The sequence below is a fragment of the Poecilia reticulata genome, linkage group LG19 (genome assembly GCF_000633615.1).
Source record: "Poecilia reticulata strain Guanapo linkage group LG19, Guppy_female_1.0+MT, whole genome shotgun sequence".
NCBI classification, from domain to species: Eukaryota; Metazoa; Chordata; class Actinopteri; order Cyprinodontiformes; family Poeciliidae; genus Poecilia; species Poecilia reticulata.
The window spans coordinates 21,595,528-21,612,682 of NC_024349.1; the positions used below are offsets into that span (position 1 = coordinate 21,595,528).

The 17,155-nt window shown below is 40.5% G+C and overlaps 1 protein-coding gene across 4 annotated transcripts in view; it reads left to right on the plus strand.

Moving 5' to 3' along the window:
• Positions 1-15,859, plus strand: part of LOC103481929 (myosin phosphatase Rho interacting protein) — a 53,880-nt gene extending 38,021 nt beyond the window's left edge. Inside the window, exons 15-25 of one of the 4 annotated variants that reach the window (XM_017310792.1) lie at positions 325-462; positions 2,874-5,438; positions 8,825-8,972; positions 9,083-9,200; positions 11,048-11,207; positions 11,302-11,415; positions 12,146-12,232; positions 12,336-12,498; positions 12,579-12,664; positions 14,376-14,447; positions 14,749-14,841. In XM_017310792.1, the coding sequence (XP_017166281.1) occupies positions 325-462; positions 2,874-5,438; positions 8,825-8,972; positions 9,083-9,200; positions 11,048-11,207; positions 11,302-11,415; positions 12,146-12,232; positions 12,336-12,498; positions 12,579-12,664; positions 14,376-14,408 (3,612 nt within the window). In that variant the 3' untranslated portion in view covers positions 14,409-14,447; positions 14,749-14,841. Of the gene's footprint in view, positions 1-324; positions 463-2,873; positions 5,439-8,824; positions 8,973-9,082; positions 9,201-11,047; positions 11,208-11,301; positions 11,416-12,145; positions 12,233-12,335; positions 12,499-12,578; positions 12,665-14,375; positions 14,448-14,748 lie in introns of all 4 variants that reach the window. The other 3 variants (XM_008437759.2, XM_017310793.1, XM_008437760.2) reach the window with 3 other exon arrangements.
• Positions 15,860-17,155: the final 1,296 nt, after the last annotated feature.

Consider the following 17,155-nt stretch of genomic DNA (forward strand, 5'->3'; position numbering starts at 1 on the left):
CAGCTTTGTCTGACACGCTTCCACCTTCATTTAAAGGCTTCAGCCGTCTAAGAACATGGACAAAGTAGTAAAGCTGTAAACAAGTCTGAAGCTCAGCCTCGGTTATGACAAAAACAGAGGAAAGTCGGGGTGGGGCCATGCATTGTGTGGTTTTATAGCTGATTTTAAAATAGATTAAAGTTGGTATACCACCCAGACCTGTTAGGTCATCGTGTAATTTCCACAACAAAAGAAGAGCTGAGGATGTGCAACTGATGTCTAGCTAATCCGGTGACAAACCGAATAACCAGTGCATCTATGTTTTACTCTCTCCTGCTGGTGCAGATAGAGGACCTGAAGGCCCAGTTGGAGTGCTGTCACCAGCAGCTACTTGACTCAAACAAGCACAAGCAGGAGCTGGAGCTCCAGCTGAGAATCGCTCTGGAGCAAGAGCAGGACATCCGCTCTGGCTACATCTCCCCGGTGAGTTAGCGGCGCGGCACGGCGCTGCGCGGTTTCATCGCATTCAGTCAGCTCTGCCACAGCGGCAGATTCAAGAGTTCAGTAACTTCCACTTCCTATTGTAACATCCTTTGCATGTCGTGTTAATGTAATAAAACCAAACAAACTGACATCAAAACTGCAGATTCTCCTGGTATGAGGCCTTGCATGAGTTCATTGCATGTGTCAAACAGTAAAATCCTGTTTCTACGCCAGCTTTCTACTAGTTAATTACCTGCTCTCTGCGTTCTGTCTGTCCTGGTTTTTTGAACTCATTCTACTCGTTTCAGAAATGCATTGAGTTTGGACCAAAAGACCGTAGCGTGCTAGCTGTTAATGTGACTTGCAGAGGATTATTTCACTCTAATGTGATGCACATGGACGATGAACCTTCCTGAATTGCTTTCACAGGTTTAGGATTCATACACGTAGGTGTGAAAAACTAGCCGTTTTAAGTTTGCTTATAGAGGCAAAAACTACCAACAAATTTGTGAATTTGAGTCCTTTGAAAGAGTTCGTCTCCATAGCCTCGGTATTGGAAGTTAGCACAATTATCCCTGATATGGTAACTAAAACAGTAGTCTCCATCTGTACTTTCAGCAGATCTTAAACTTTAACCTTTAAAAGCGCTGCCATTGTTTCCAAATCTGACATGTTTCAACACCGACGGAAGTTTAACAGACAGATATTTAATGAGGAGCGACAAAAGCAAATGAGGTGGATTAACAGCAACTAATCCACCTCATGATGATGTCATCCAGACACTGTAAGGCATTGTCACCCTGGATATTGAGCTGTTAGCATGTCATGACATGGGGTCATTACACAGCAGCATTGTCTTCAGTCGGAGACCTACTTAGAGTTGTTGAAAAACTGACTGATACCGGAGATCCGTCCTCCCAACAGCATCGTCATCCTCCACTGTTTGAAGATACTCGGATGATATGAGTTATGACGACATTTAATTTCCCTTTGGGATAAAGAAAGTATTTTTTAATTTAAGGCCTACGTTCAGCCTTCCTGCTAAACTTGGCTCCAAGTCAACTCACTTCTTTGCCAATTCGATAAGACGTTCCTAAAGCGGCTACAAATTACTACGTGACGCAACACAAAAAGTCAAGAAGAACGTTCAAAGTGAGAAACTGTGAAGAAGCAAAATGAGTGATCTGAAGTCGGAACCTCAGTTTGAAGCTGATGTGGCCTTTTTATAAAAGGCAGTTTCCTTTTTCTGTGCTTCCTTTGGTTTAAATTTTAAGGCTTGTTCCGTCAACATGAACTTCCCCACCGAAGTGTGTTGTTGTTAGTGGAAGCTGTTAGAAGGTAGATAGGACGCAGTCTAGTGGAAAATCGATCAATTCCAGTCACCAGCCGATATATCGGTGCATCTCAATTTGAAAACGGCAACAAAAAACCTCAAAATGAGTACTAAGAGAAAATGTTGCCCTTTGTTTTAAGTATACAAGCCTTCCTCCCTTTTTATTACTTCTGACAATTTTTTCTCAATTTTGTCCCGGTAAAGTGGTGATCGCACATGTATAGTCACATAGACTTCAGCGCTTTTTTTTAAAGTTGGACATTTTCTCTTTTCATCATCTACATTTCAGATACATTTGTTTAAAATGCTATTGTGTACTTATGAGTTGTGCTTAGAGTGAAATATCCTTTGTAAAGTTCACTGACTGATCCAGACTGAAAATAACGTCTTATATTCTAATACTTGGCATGGATGTCAGATTCATATCTTCCATTAATTTCTGCATACATCATCTTTCTGTTGTGTTAACATTTTTCTGTTGAGCTACATTAATACATTGAGATAAATGTGTCATGTTGGATTTCTGTTTGTTGATGTCTAGATGATTTTGGACTGTTTTTAATGACCATCATATTTTAGACTGAAGCCCCAATGCCATCTTTGGGTTATTTTTGTGTTTGTAATCTATTGTAAAATACACCACAAGAATGAACATTTAGCAGGATGATCCAATCTGCCGCCTCGTCAGAAAAGAATTTCAACGGTTTTAGGAATATACATCAAAAGGACCTTGTATGCCTTCTGCTCTTGAGTAAACCTTCTAGCTGGAACTAATACTGCATTACTTACAACATGAAGTAACAAATAACCATTTAACATGCATGCTTTGTTTTGATTAACTAACCGCAGACATTTGTTTTCCTTCCATTTCGCATTTTGTTTGTACAATTAATTTGAAAGGAAATTTGAATTGGAATGGAATTCCTTTTTATTTCGTATGAATATGTGGAAATGGGAATATAACATTTGTTTTTAAAGTGACAGCAAAATGATTGGTAGATATAACGCTGAGAATTATTAGCAAGCTTTTTGTCTCCCCTGCTGTGTGTTAACCAACTGTCTGGTCCCCTTTTCCAAGCTGGAGCACCCTTTGGGTCTGGAGGCTGATGTGACGCCCCAGATGAAGAGGCTCGAACCGGTTAGTTCCCAAGCACAGAGTTTAACAAAGAAGTACCAGGAGACCAAAGAGCTCCTGAAGCTGCAAGAGCTGAAAAAGCGCAACATGCAGGCACAGCTTGGCCTTTCGCTTTCTCACTCCTCCATCAAGGAGCCTAACCTTTCTGATCAAACGCCACCAATGCCAGAAGGCGCTGCCACTGAACTCATCCAAAAACGAGTTAGTTTCTTGCTCGAGGACAGTTCAGATGCGATTCAAGAACTCGAAGATCTTCTGACCGAGGAACCTCTGACTCTGAAGGAGCTCGGAAGAGTGTTGAAACTCCACAGCTTTGCTCAAAGTACCGGAGGAAAACACGAACTTCAGAAGCTCCTGGAGGCTTGGCAGTGCCAGCAGGAGATTGAAAATGAAACTTTTAAGAAGAGTTTGGCCAGAGCAGGAGAGAGCATACGAGAATACGAAGAGCGTCTTCTAACCATGGAGGATATGATGGGGAAAGTTCAGAAGCATAATTTCGAAAACCTCAAAGACCCCTACATTTCTTTGTCCAAACTGGAACACCATTCAGAGACGAGTGATGTGACGATTGCTTCACTCTCTCAGAGAGTCGAACTTCTAACAGGGGAAAACGGCGCCTTAAAACAACGATGTCAAGAGATAGTAAACCAGCTAACTGAAGCCGATAGAGAAATAGACCGACTAAAAGCTGAGCTTGTTAGCCAGCAGGGCGGAAAACAACACCATCTAGTCGTAGAGGAGCTGAAAAGACTGAAGGCCGAACTGGCTGAAAATCAAGCTAGTGCTATAGACCGCGAGTATTACGAGAGAGAGCTTAACGAAAAGTCTTTGAGGCTCCATGAGGCGTTAGTTACGTTGGAGGAACTAGGCAACACCCTTAAAGACACGGAGAAGAAGCTCCAGCTGAAAGAGGCCACACTAAGAGGTCTGGGTTTCCAGGCAGGCTACGAGGATGATGAATTACACCCAGAAGAGGAACATCTCAGAGACCTACTTCAATCTTCTCAAGCTAAGGTGCTTGAGGCTGAGAGAAGTCTCCGGAATACAGAGCAGCGCTGTATAGAGTTGGAAGCCCGAAACGATGAACTAGTTGCAGTAAATCAGGAAATTGAGCAAGTTAGCAGAGAGAAGCTAGAAGTAGCAGAAAATGAGGCGAGGATGCTGCAAGAGAGATTAGAAACGATGCATAGAGCTGGAGAGAATGTTGGTGAGGGTGAAAATGTAGAAGACAAGCAGGTTGATGATGGACTATTCAAGCAAGTGATAACCGAGTTGAAGATGAGGTCTGAGGCATTAGATAAAGTCATAGAGATGTTAGCAAAGGTAGATACTGATGTAGAAAAGATGCTTGGCCTTTTAAGAAGCACTTTATTTGGTTCTTGTAAGGAAGAACCTCTTTGCATTGGTGGAAAGGAGATGAGGTCAGTGCTGGAGTGGGAGTTCTGGAGCCAAGTGTTGAGCAATACCAAGTTGGAACCTGAAGAAGGCAAACAGATTAGTGAGTCTGAGCTGCTCCAGCAGATAAAGGCAGAGAAAAGACTTCAGCTGCTGGGGAAGGCAGAGACTGAAATGCCAATGGATTTCGCAAAAATGTACAGCTGGCTTGATGATGAAACATACGCTGTGATTCTTAGACAGTTAATAGAAACTTTGGAGGGAAGATCCCGTGATTTGAAGCAGATTGCTTCCAGTCTGGAACAGAACAAAGACCAGAAACTTCTCTCTTTTGGTCTAACAAGCTTTGGTCTTGGACAGACACAGTCTTCTAGGTATCTTTTAGATTCTCTCAAGAAAGCTTGCCTGTCGTATTTGATTGTTAGGCTTAAAGTACAGCATGAAATAGAGAGTCAACAGAGTCAGACTGTAGTGCAGACGGGGAGCTTGAATTGTCCAAATTGCCCTAAGCTGAAAGAAGCTGCTAGGGACCTCCAGTCCAAATTGGAAGATCTTCAAAATCAGCTTTCTCTGGCCTCTCTGAAACTTTCAGAAGCACCACAAACTTTGATCCAGATTGAAGGAGAGCCCATAGATTCTGTGGATAAAACCATTGAACTTCAGGACTTGGTGGCGAGGCACAGGAAGGAGTTACGAGATATCAAAAACAACTACGAGAAGGAGCTGGAAAAACTAAGGCAGGAAGTAAAAAAAGCCAATGAAACGATCCGCCTTCATTCAGAGGAAAATATTAAAGAGATGGACTCATTGACGAACTTTATGGAGAACCTGAAAAACAAGCATGAGGATGAAAAGAGGAGACTCCTCGAGAGGTTCGAACGGGAAATGGAAGAGCTGAGGAGCATGCTGAGCCCAGCGAGCCGAGAGAAGAACGAAACTGACGAGCACGCACCGTTGCAGGAAGCCTCAGCCCAAACGTCAACCCTGCGGGAACGCATCCAGGAGCTGATGAGCCAAGTTTCAGTCATGGCCGAAGAGATGAGGCGACGGGATGAGCAGGGTGGCACAAACACCCTGCGGCTGAAATACGAGAGAGACCTGGAGAACCTTAAGGTGGAAGCGCTCCTTGTCATTGCCGTCCTCCCGTCTGTGATGCCTTGTTTTCCTTTGTGGCATTATCAGATCCCATTCCTTCCCCAACCTAACTCCCTTCCCTAACCTCGATCACTGTTCTTTGGCTCTTTGTGCCGTAAACCACGTTTCCTCTGTGTTGCATGAAAACTAACTTCCCGTAGGGTTCATGTGACTTTTCCTTCAGCTTTAGCTGTAGAGCTACCAGTAGCTGATAAGCTCTAGCAACCAAAAAAAAGTTACACACATGAGCCCACATTTATCTTTTTGCATGAGTTTTATTATTCATGTTTCCACAATCCAAAGTTACTCTTTTAAACATATAAAGTTGCAAACAGCTTAAAAAATGCTTCTTCTTTTTTTAGATGAATATTGGCTGTAATGAAATATGTGTTCAGTTGTTGAATCCCTCTGCTTTTCCATACTAACAATTTTACTTGATGTGCCGCTTTTGCTCAGTGACGAAGATGCTGTTTCAAGTATTTGACAAAGTAATCTTAACTCAGTCTACTTGCTAGCTCTTTCTAGAACTCTGGTGCATTCAGAGCTGTCTTTAGATGGTATTCAGCTCATTTCTCATTATTATTGTCCAATTTATGTTCAATGTTTTTATAGGACTGTTTTCTCCCTTGATAAAAAAAGATGAATTGGTCTAAATATTAGAAACCATTTGCCATTGGAGCCATGGAGACAGCTAGAAAGTTGACTGATTATTTTGCCAATCAACTTGACAATTTCATTTGACTCTAAAGTCGGAACTTGGTCACACACAATCTGTTGTGTTGAGATTGCAAGTCAGAAACAAGCTCAGTTCTTCTGCTTATTGATAAGTTTGAGTTACTGTTAGCAGCACGAGCCACTAAGAATGGCTCATCAGAAGTACATTTCTATGTATACTACAGATTTATAGATATAGTCTCTCAAAAGTGCAAATAGTGCACTGTCTGACAACTGTTTATTGGGGTTATTTTCAAGCTTATCTGGTGGCCAAACAGTTGGACTTTTGGGAGCGCTCAATTTCATTTTTATCAACTTGGAAGTTCCGACTTCTGCGTACAAATGGAAGGTGCCAGTACTTTTTATGTTGCATTAGAAGGTCACTGTACCCTGTTAATTATTTTTTTTTGGAAATTACTTTTCAATTAGTATGTAAAACTGATATGCTGTTTTTAATAAGGGTTGCACATGGAGCAAAAATTTACTTTAGACACTTTTTACTCCATAGATAGCATTTCCCAACATGTCCCTCGCTCCAACCTTCACAATCCATTTCACAACAGAAAGTCTCTGTCTGACTAGAACATCAGAGGATCACTGATTAATAGCCTCACTCACGTACACAAGTTTCCCAACTTTTTCTTTTTTCCACAAAAGTCGAAGCAGAGTACTGGGTGGTTCACGTTAGTAACTGCTCACCATGGTCATAGTTTGCATTTCATAATAAAAACACCCTTCAAAATCCCTATTGGCTAGTGAGGATGTGCTGAACTTGGTGAAACATTAGTGTAAATAGCCTAAAGCTCTCTTCTCTTGCACTTTTCTTTTGAAATTTCAACAAATAAACATACAGGGAAAAAATTAAACGTGGACAGTTCAAAACAGGGTATAAACAAATAAGGTAATCACAGAACATGTAAATTATGTTGTCAAAATTAAATTGGTGCTCGAGGGTTGTAGTCTTTCAAGGGCAGATATAATTTGAATCAAAGTTAGTGCTTTGGCATTAGCTTTCACCAAATACCAGAAGCTAGTGCTTTAGTGTTAGCAGAACTAATGTTTATGATTAGTGTTTTAGGGTTAGCACTGCTAACCTTTTAGTTGGTAACAACCACCACTGTCTGTGGAAAACAATGGGGCAAAAAAAAAAAGAAAACGCAGACAAATTTTTAAAAGTAATTTGAAGCTGAACAACGCTTGTAAATGTATACACTAAAAAAACGGATTTACTAAATAAACTAGTAAATTCATCTCCTTTCCTACTTTAGCTTAGCCTTTTTTTTTAAAGAAAACTTGCAAAGCAGATGATTTGGAAAGAATTTTATAGTTTCACTTGAAATAGTAATAACTTTGCTCATACCAAAATACGGTCCTTGATTTAAAAAAAATATTACGTTTAAAACCCCTTTAAGCTAGGAAATAATGTGTAGCTGAACAGCAGAACTAAATCTGCCAAAGTATTTGCACATAAATTTAAATTGAGAAACTGTTACATGGCCCTGTATACTGTTATTTTTTTATATCTATAACAGAAGAGCAGCATTTATTCCAATTGCTGCTAAAATAATATTGCATTTTGATGATGACAGTTATGATTGTGTTGTGTATCATTATTTCCAGTTTGATAAACAATAATCTATGATAGAAAACAGCTGAATTTGCTCCTGTTTTGAACATAATATTGTATCTTTTAGTTCTTTCTGTTCCATATTAAGTAACACAAGTATGAAGCGCTACTATTAGGGCGTTAGTCAGGCCATCTGCTCAGGTAGTCAGCTTTAGACAAACACAGCTGATGCTTCATTTCTATACTTTTAAAATGTTATCGTGCTATAAAAATTTTCAAGCACAGGTTTTACATTTTTATTTTTAAAAAGGTATGAAAACATAAATTTATTGTAGTCGTAGACTTGCCGTGTGTAGCAACACGCGGGGGAGGGACCGATTGCATGACTTTGCCCCATTTATTTCAATAACACTGGACAATGCAATTAAAATAAATTTGGATCTTCTCTAAACACCAAACAAATGAGCTCACAGGCTTCTGAAGCAGCTGCTTGGTCGGATGTCAGAGCAGGAAGTTTACACTAGCTCCGTGTTGGTGGGGGACTTTTCCACTTCTCCCTCAGCCCCTGGGTTTGTCCCCCCAGGGAGAAGGCTACTCCTGTGAAAATCCAGCAGACCTCCATTCCTCACGTTTGCTTCCTGTTTGTATTTGTTCAAAATTACACGCAAGAGGTGTAATTTCGGCCTTGCTGATATCTTGTCGGCCCCACAGTCATAGCCCGACATTCTGCCTAAGATCCAGTCGGTCAGAAAGTTTAGGACTTTGTTGACTGGAGTTAGGATTTTCTTCACATTTGATGGAACAGGAAGTGGCAGCTCTTCATTCATTCGCCCTCCTCTCTGACCATCTGTGGCTTTCTTCTACGTATTGTGCATCCTGCCGTTCCTCCTAACCCTCTCTGTCTTCAAACATGCTCCACTTGCACATGGTTGCAAGGCTCTAACGTATTGATTAAAGTTATTATTGTTTACTGGTTTAAACATAAAGGATGAATGTTTTTTCCTCCCCTCCTCCTCAGCCGATAACGATCTGCTGCTCCTCTGCAGATGACCTGTTGCTCACTGCGAGCCTTGTTTTCTTACAGGCCACCTGTGAGAGAGGATTTGCCGCCATGGAAGAGTCCCATCAGAAGGTGATCGAAGAGCTCCAGAGGAAACATCAGAGAGAGCTAGAGAACCTGAAGGAGGAGAAGGAGAGGCTGTTGGAGGAGGAAACGGCCGCAACAATCGCTGGTAAAAGGAGAAAAAAAGAAAACTACCTTTCATGAGGTGTGATGAGTTCCAGAGAAATGTCCACAAACTGCCACTGAAGTTTTTCTTCTCGTTTCTGCCGGTTATCTAAGCTATCGAAGCAATGAAAAACGCTCACCGGACGGAGCTGGAGAAGGAGTTGGAGAAGGCACGCAAGGCCAGCAGCAACGCTGAGAACGCCGACATGGAGGAGATCCGCAGACAGCACGAGTGAGTCCTCTGCTCTGCCGCAGGGATTACATTCATCGGAAAGATAAAGCAGGGAGTCCGCGCATCCTTAAAAAGTCTGCAATTCATCTCTCTGAGTCCTTGAAATGTCTTAAATTCCTTAAAGTTGGCCTTAAATGCATTAATCACAGGTCTTAAATTTTGTTGTGGCGGGATTATTTAATCTTGTATATTCTACTGGGATGAAACAATTAATCATGATTAATCAACTAATGAAATAATTGTCGATTCAGTAATCGATTAAATCGCTAACTATACAGAGTCAGAAAAATCTAATTTGCTGAAAAAGCAGATTCAGAGCAGTATTTAAGAAAAACTATTATTTATTTGCATCTCCTGTGTTTGAATATTTTAGATTTTTTTAAAAAGGCTTAATTGGCTAAATGGAAATGAAACCAATTTTAATCGTCAGAATAATCAATTACTATAATAATTGGCAGTTTCAACCTTAATATTCTATGTAGTTTTCTTCTTGTGGGATTTTGCTGTTTCTCAAAATTTTGAGATTCCAGATTGGAGGTGGTGTATTTAGCAACTTTTCAGTCAAAATCTGAATCTGCAGGTTTTTTAAAAATTAGTGATCGGTCAGAAAACTGCAATCAGTACACCTCGAGAAAAATCTATATTAATAGGACTGGGGTTTGTTTTAAAAAGCTACTGCTGTCTAAATGTATACAGATTTCCTCGACTCAATACTTCAGTCCTTTTGGCCTGAGGCATATTTACCTCATTTCTCTTAAAATAGATTCACTTTTAAGACATCAAATGATTAAAAACAAACCCATTTTAAAGCACAGCTGTGTATATAAAGCAATCTCGGATCCGTCAGGCTGGGCTGTGCTGACACACGCCGCCAGTCAACTGTCACCTCTGATGCTTTTCCAGGTTTTAAGACCTGCTGATTTATCCTGATCAGTGCATATTTCACTCACGGCTTGTATGAACATGCATGGAGGCTCCATGTGTTCGCTTCACCTGCCTGCCTTCAGCACTGTGAGGAGTTTACAGGCTACCAGAATTAAAAGGTCAGAGGATCAAAACCAAAAGGATTCACACGCCTCAACGGTTTAATGGTGCAGCCACAAATCTTGATGGATTTTATTGGAATTTCACCACGCTGTTTTGACCTGAGATTAAATTATTTACTCTATTTACTGAAGGCAGCTGTTTTCACTGGATTTCTTTTATGTTGGAGAGTCAGACTGAAATAGAATGAATACAAATGAAAACGTGTCAGATTTTTATTTTTCTTGCTCCAAAGTGTGACTCGGTGGCCATTTGTGGTTCTTGAATTATTACAAAGCGGTATAAATTTTGCCGTCCAGCACATAAAGCCGGTGCAGATGGACATTTTTTGTAATTGTTTTAACTTTAGATTTCCATGGCAAGTTTCTGTCTTTTTAAATGAAACGTATCAAGTAAAACACAAGAAATATTTCTTTTATTTGCCCCTTTTTTAAATTATTTCAGTAAGTCATCCAGCGATACTTTTTACCCACTTGGCCACATTCGTCTCCTACACTTCTCTAAACACACTGAAGGTTTTTAGAAGAAAATTCTTTTTTTTTTTTTTTTTAAAACAGCAAAGTTAGAAATAATGGAGTCCCATCACACACACTGCTGGATTACTGCAACTAGTAACAAGAAGTACATGAAAATCTATTTGCTCCAACACACGAGACCCCAATAAAATCCACTGAAGCCAGTGGCCAAACTGTTAAAAACATTAAATGGGTCCGAATACTTCTCGTAGGCCGAGGTATCGCATTTCAAGCAATTTTCTGAACGTGGACGGCGAACGCATTATCAGGCTTGACGTTGTGTTCCAGGGAGGAGCTGTGTTCCTTCCAGCGGGAGATCGAGGTGTTGTCAGAGCAGTATTCCCAGAAGTGCCTGGAGAACGCCCACCTGGCCCAGGCTCTGGAGGCTGAGAGGCAGGCCCTCAGGCAGTGTCAGAGGGAGAACCAGGAGCTCAACGCACACAACCAGGTGCACACACACACACACAGTCTACACCCTCAGTCTACACCCTCATGCTTTCTGCTGGACTCTGTCTTGATCTCCTTCTCCGGATCACGTTTAGGAGCTGAACAACCGTCTGGCTGCAGAGATCACCAAGATGCGCTCCATGACGTCTGAGGATGGAGCCGGAGATCCAAACACCACGATCCAGGGGAAGGAGCTGTATGAGTTAGAGGTAACCATAAAATCACACAGATAGGATAAAATCCTATCTGTGGATTTTATCCACACAGAAGCGCATAAAATCACACAGATAGGATTCTAAAACCAGTTTGCACCAGTGAACTTTGGCGGCGGCAGCTGTTTCCCCTCAGGAGCCTTTCAGTTGTGAGAGCCACTAGTTTAGTTTATTTTGCACAGTTAAAATAGAGGTAGGCCCTGTCTGTCACGATGGCACAGTTTAGCTGGTGGATAAATTGTCCCAGTAACTATTATTATTGCAATAATATGGTTCTGAAACTATTTTCAAGTAGTGTTATTGATAATGAAGTAATAATGCAAGTTTCCCCTCTTAAAGACCAATACACTTTAATTCAGTAAAGAACGCTACATTATAACACAGAATAAAACAAAAATAAAACCGAAAAAAAAAACCCGAAAAAAATTGGATCTGTAAAGGATATGTCCCTTTAAAAAATATAGATTATCTATAATAATTATTTTTGTAAATAGTTACTCCTTTTGATTAATCTGTCGATTAATCTGATGAAACAAACAGGCACTTTCTACAGATTTTTCATTTAACCCCTTGAACCTTTTTTTATACAATACAAGAAAAGTATGTGTGTAAGACTGTAATATTGTAATCAAACATTTTGCATCGACATGACAACTAACCCTCTATTAATAGGTTTATGCATTTTCCTACAAATCCAGTCCATGTTCTTTCCCTGTGGTTTCCTCAGGTGATGCTGCGGGTGAAGGAGTCTGAGGTTCAGTACCTGAAACAGGAAATCAACTCCCTCAAAGACGAACTCCAGGCCGCTCAAAGAGTAACGTCGACTCCTTCGCGGCTTCGCCTCGGCGACTGCCAACGATTCCCAGTCGCGCCTCCAAAAGAGCTCTGCTTCTCTAAGCGAAATGTTGTGCTTGCAGGACAAGAAGTATGCGACAGATAAGTACAAGGACATCTACACGGAGCTGAGCATCGTGAAGGCCAAGGCGGAGCGGGACCTCGGAAGGCTCCGGGAGCAGCTGCAGCTGGTGCACGAGGCGCTTGGCGAGCCGTCGCTCGAGGACTTGGAGCGAGGAGGATACGGTACGCCGGCCGCCGCCACCTCGAAATGGCCCGCCGTCCGACCACCAATCTAATTCGGTTTCTGACCGTTCTCGTAACAGATATCATGAAGTCCAAAAGCAACCCCGACATCCTGAAGATGGCAGCGGCGGCAGCCAAGCGCTCGGAGCGAACCCTGAGGTCAAAGGTGGGTCAGAAAGAAACGATTTGTGTTTGCAGCAGCCGTGCAGTCCGTGAGAGCTCCCGCTGAACGGCAAAACCACATGGCTGTGATGTGAGACAGCAACACTTTGACAGCAGACAGAGCAGTCCAGCTTTCCATTCATTAAGACCTGAGATGCACGTTCCAGTTATTTGCTGCCCTCTGCAGGTCGCCTGAAAAGTTGCATGCAACAGTGCATGTCCCTAGCTGTGTTTTATCGATATCCAGGGCCTTTACTGAATGGAATGGAATTTATTTGATAGACCAACACAAAGTAGTGCATAATTGAAGTGGAAGGAAAATTATGGTTTTAATGTTTTTTTATCAATAAAATTTTGGGTTTTTTGAAAAATCTGTTATTTTCCACCATCTTGTTTGGCAAAGTTTCTATTTATTTGGATTTTGAACCTGGCTACCATTTCTATAACAAGTTACTACAGCAATACTGTATAATAAAGTCATACACTAAGAGTCAAAAGTCATCTTATTAGAAGAATGAAGTTATAATTTTATGTTAACCCCTACAAAAAAAAATACAAATTTTTCTGTGTAACAAGTTTTTACAGACAATCTTTTAACCCATCAGCATCAAATTATCTCCAGTAGGACTTTGAAATGATCATGCAAACCATTTTGAAGAAAGACCCTCACAGACTGAGCTGCTAACACCAGATGGCAATAACTTATCAAAGCTCTTTTTCTTGTTAACTTTTTTCTCATAACTTCAAGAAGTTTTCCAGGTAAAATTCCTTCTTTATTCTGCTAATATTATGACTGCATTCTCGTAATTAAGCAAAACTTGTCACAGCCTGGCCCTAATGCTCTGTCGAACAACTCACTGAAGGGACGATTGAAACAAAAGCCGATTTTTTAAAATATTTTCTGCCATTTGTCTTTTTTTCTTTAGAAAAGAAAGTGAGAAAAAAAAATAAAATCAGACCTGGTTTGAAAACATCTGAGATTTTATTTTGAAGCTGTGCTGCCCAGCCCTCAAAAGTACCTAAGTAATAGAATCCATACATACCCAATACCATGTGTGGTGAAGTTTTAACACACACCACCCTGAACACGTTGTCCTCACTGTGAGACAATTTAATGGCTACAACATGCTGGGGGTCACTTTTCTCTAGCAGAGACAGGAAATCCATGTCAGAGTTGATGGGAAGATGGAAGGAAGTAAATATATGATGATAAAACGTATCACAGGCTCAAAGCGCCGACGTTTCACTTCCAGCAGACTGAAAAATATTAATGTGTTTAAAATGGCCTAGTGAAAGACCAGACCTAAATCAAAGTGAGAATATTAGTTCACATTGCTGAAATTCAAGAATTCTCTATAAAACTGGTAATTGAAGCCATGATGTTTCTACAAAAAACCGACTCAAGAAAAAAATCAGCTGTTAGTTAAAAAAATAAATAAAATGTAATAAAAAAAACAACATATTTTCTTGTTTCTTATTCAGTTAAGCTCTAATTTGTATTGGTCTTGCCCTGGCATAAACACACATTTGTGGCTGCATCGTGGGAAAAAATAAAAAATAAAAGTTCAAGGGGTGTGACTACATTTTCCTGTCTGTTATGACTCCATCTGAACTGCAATCTTGGGATTTTGTTGCAAATCAAACACCACAGCGGTCTAACACACACTTTTGCTGGTGTGTGTGTGTTTTGTTTTTTCCTCCCCTTCTGTCCTCAGTCTGTGAATCGAGACATGCCCTGGGACAGTTAGCAGAAGACGTGTGTAGGCCTACTTCTTCCTCTCCTTTAGGTAAACCAAAGCAGACACACCCACGGGTCGGTGTAACACACCCTGCTGTCTCCCACTCAAGATCTGACAATGATCTTTAGTTCATGATAAATTTCTCACATTTAGTTTTTTTGTTTAAAGCCAGAAAACACTTAAGTAAAGCTAAGAAACATACCTGGGTAGATTTAATCATAACTGGGTGACAACTGGATAATAGAGGAAAATCCCTTGCCTAACTCTTAAGTTTTTTTTGTTGTTTTTTTTTTTCCGCCTGGGAGACGTGTCCTAACGTCGAATATCTCTTTTGTTTGTTTCCCTCCAGAGTCTGAAGGAAGGGCTGACTGCGGAGCAGAGACTCCACCTGTTCGAAAACAAAGACGCGAAGGAGTTCTGACGAGCAACGCATCACGTCTGCCTGCCGTGCCGCATGTTTAGGAGCCCACTATATTTTTAGCTCTGCTACGACTTATTTAGAAACACTACACACTGGTCACTAAACACAGATCATATATGTTATTAAAGAAGACACGCTATGAAGTTTGAATTTCATGTCTAGAGTTTGCATTCCATGCACTTCAGTTAACTGTGACGTTTTTGTATTATTTCCCCCCCCCCCCCTCCAGCCCCTTCCTCCTATGTCTTTATTGTAAATAATGTTTTTAAAAAAGAGCATCTGCCATGCATACACTAAACTGACTGTGTAAGCTACTGTTTTAACACAATAGACTGTTGCTAGCCAAAGACATTTAGCTGTAATGTTGACTGGCTTAAAACAAAAGCGTATATTGAGAAGTAACACCTGCATAACACAACTGATAGGAATGAGTCCAGTGTTCGGCCTGTTGTGACTCCTCTGCACCTTCTCCACACGCACATACAAGCTTTGGAATGGGAACGCTCATCCGTGTTGCCTGTCTTCCGAATTAACATCACGCAAACCTGATGTTCCTGGAAAGCTAACGGTATTCTTATGGACAGATTCACTGACTATAATTTAAGTACATACATTAAAAGGTATAGTTTTTTTTTTGTTTGTTTTCTCTCACAGCAGTTGTTGGTCCAGCTGTATAGGAGTTTCTCCAGTTGGTTTATGTTTGTAGTCTTGTTCCGTGGCAGTCCCTTTGTATTTATTTAAATGGCTGGGATTTTTCTTTTACATTCCCATTCTTCTGTACTCTATTATTGTAAATATAAAACAAATATACACCAACTGACTACAGGTTTATTAGCAATAAATATTTTTGCACCCTTTCTGGTTATGAAGTTTGCCGTTTGCGTAGTTCACCTGAGATGTATCGCAATCCTTCACGTTGCATCTTGCGAAAGATTTACAAGGGTTTTGTACACTTCCACTTTGTCGGAAACTGAATGAATACAGTTGATAAAAACTGCATATACAGCAATAAAAATTACTAAACAAAAACACACCAAGATACATTCCCCTTGTCTGAAGGATGTAGAAAATTAAATTGGACCTTCGAAGGTATGCAGTGTCTGTGGTGACCTTGCTGCCCAATGAATGGTTGTGGTTTTGCTCTTTTTTTTTCTCCTTAGTTTTTTCTGTATTTATTTATTTTACACAAAAATTCACTACAGCATCAAGATACAGTGTTAATATAACCCTGGGCACTTTCTTGTTGAGAGGGAATAATGGTTCATTTCTAGTACGCTCAACTGGGTTCAAAGAAGTTATGGAGGATGGTGAAAAACCACAAACGGTGTTTTGCTGTAATCCAGTGGACCATCATCAGGACATCAGCTCACAGTCACATGCTGGTAATGCCTCTACTGCCAATCCTCGGACACCCCAATGTCAGTAATGTAGCTCCTTAGCCATCCATCATCTTCCATGCATATTAAAAAGGTTATCCCATGTTGAACCAAACCCACCACCCTTTGCGGTGGTGGGTTAGGTGAGTTTCTTTGTCACCCCAAAGAAACTCACCATAGCCGTACATGGAGCCAAAAATAAACACGTAATCCATGTTGGTGAATGGGAAAGTTCTATACTGTAGCTTTGTTGTATACAAAACAGTAAAGCTTGAATTTGTAGACTTTGCTAAATCCATACAAGGTCAAAGTTATACACTCGTATCTGGTTTAATGTCCCTAAGCACATTACACCCCAGCCACCCACCTTTGATGGGCATCAACAAAACTTCTGTCTGGATATTTGTCATTTTCTTGGCACAATGAGTTCATTTAAATTGGTTGGTAGCAAAAGAGACCTGCAACATGATGATTGCAATTATGCTTCATAATTTGTACAAGCTAAATCTTGACCTTTACACTCATAGTTCCTTATCTTTGTGGACAAACAGCTTAGTGTGTTGTTTGACCATAACACTTTCTCTCTACGTGGCTTCTGGCTTCTCATTTTCGTCAAGTTTCAAGGTATTGGCAAATAAGTTGAAGCGTTTTTTCTTGACCTCACAGTCTGTTGATGTAAACTGCAGTTTATATCAGCATAGACTGCACTTCACACCACTAAAACGTTTTCAGTTAATGTATTGTGTTTTAATAGCTCCTGAACAGCTTAACCAATTTTGGGGGTCATGCAGAATGAAGTTAAATAAATGAAGATGGTTTAGTAATTTGTGTACAACTACCATGAAAATGTTTTTTGAGGGAAGTCTTTTTAAGCTAGCATAGCATCTCTGAATTGATAAAAATCACGTTAACATTAAATAAAGTCTAACTGAAAGTGACAGTAAGTGGAATGAAACAGA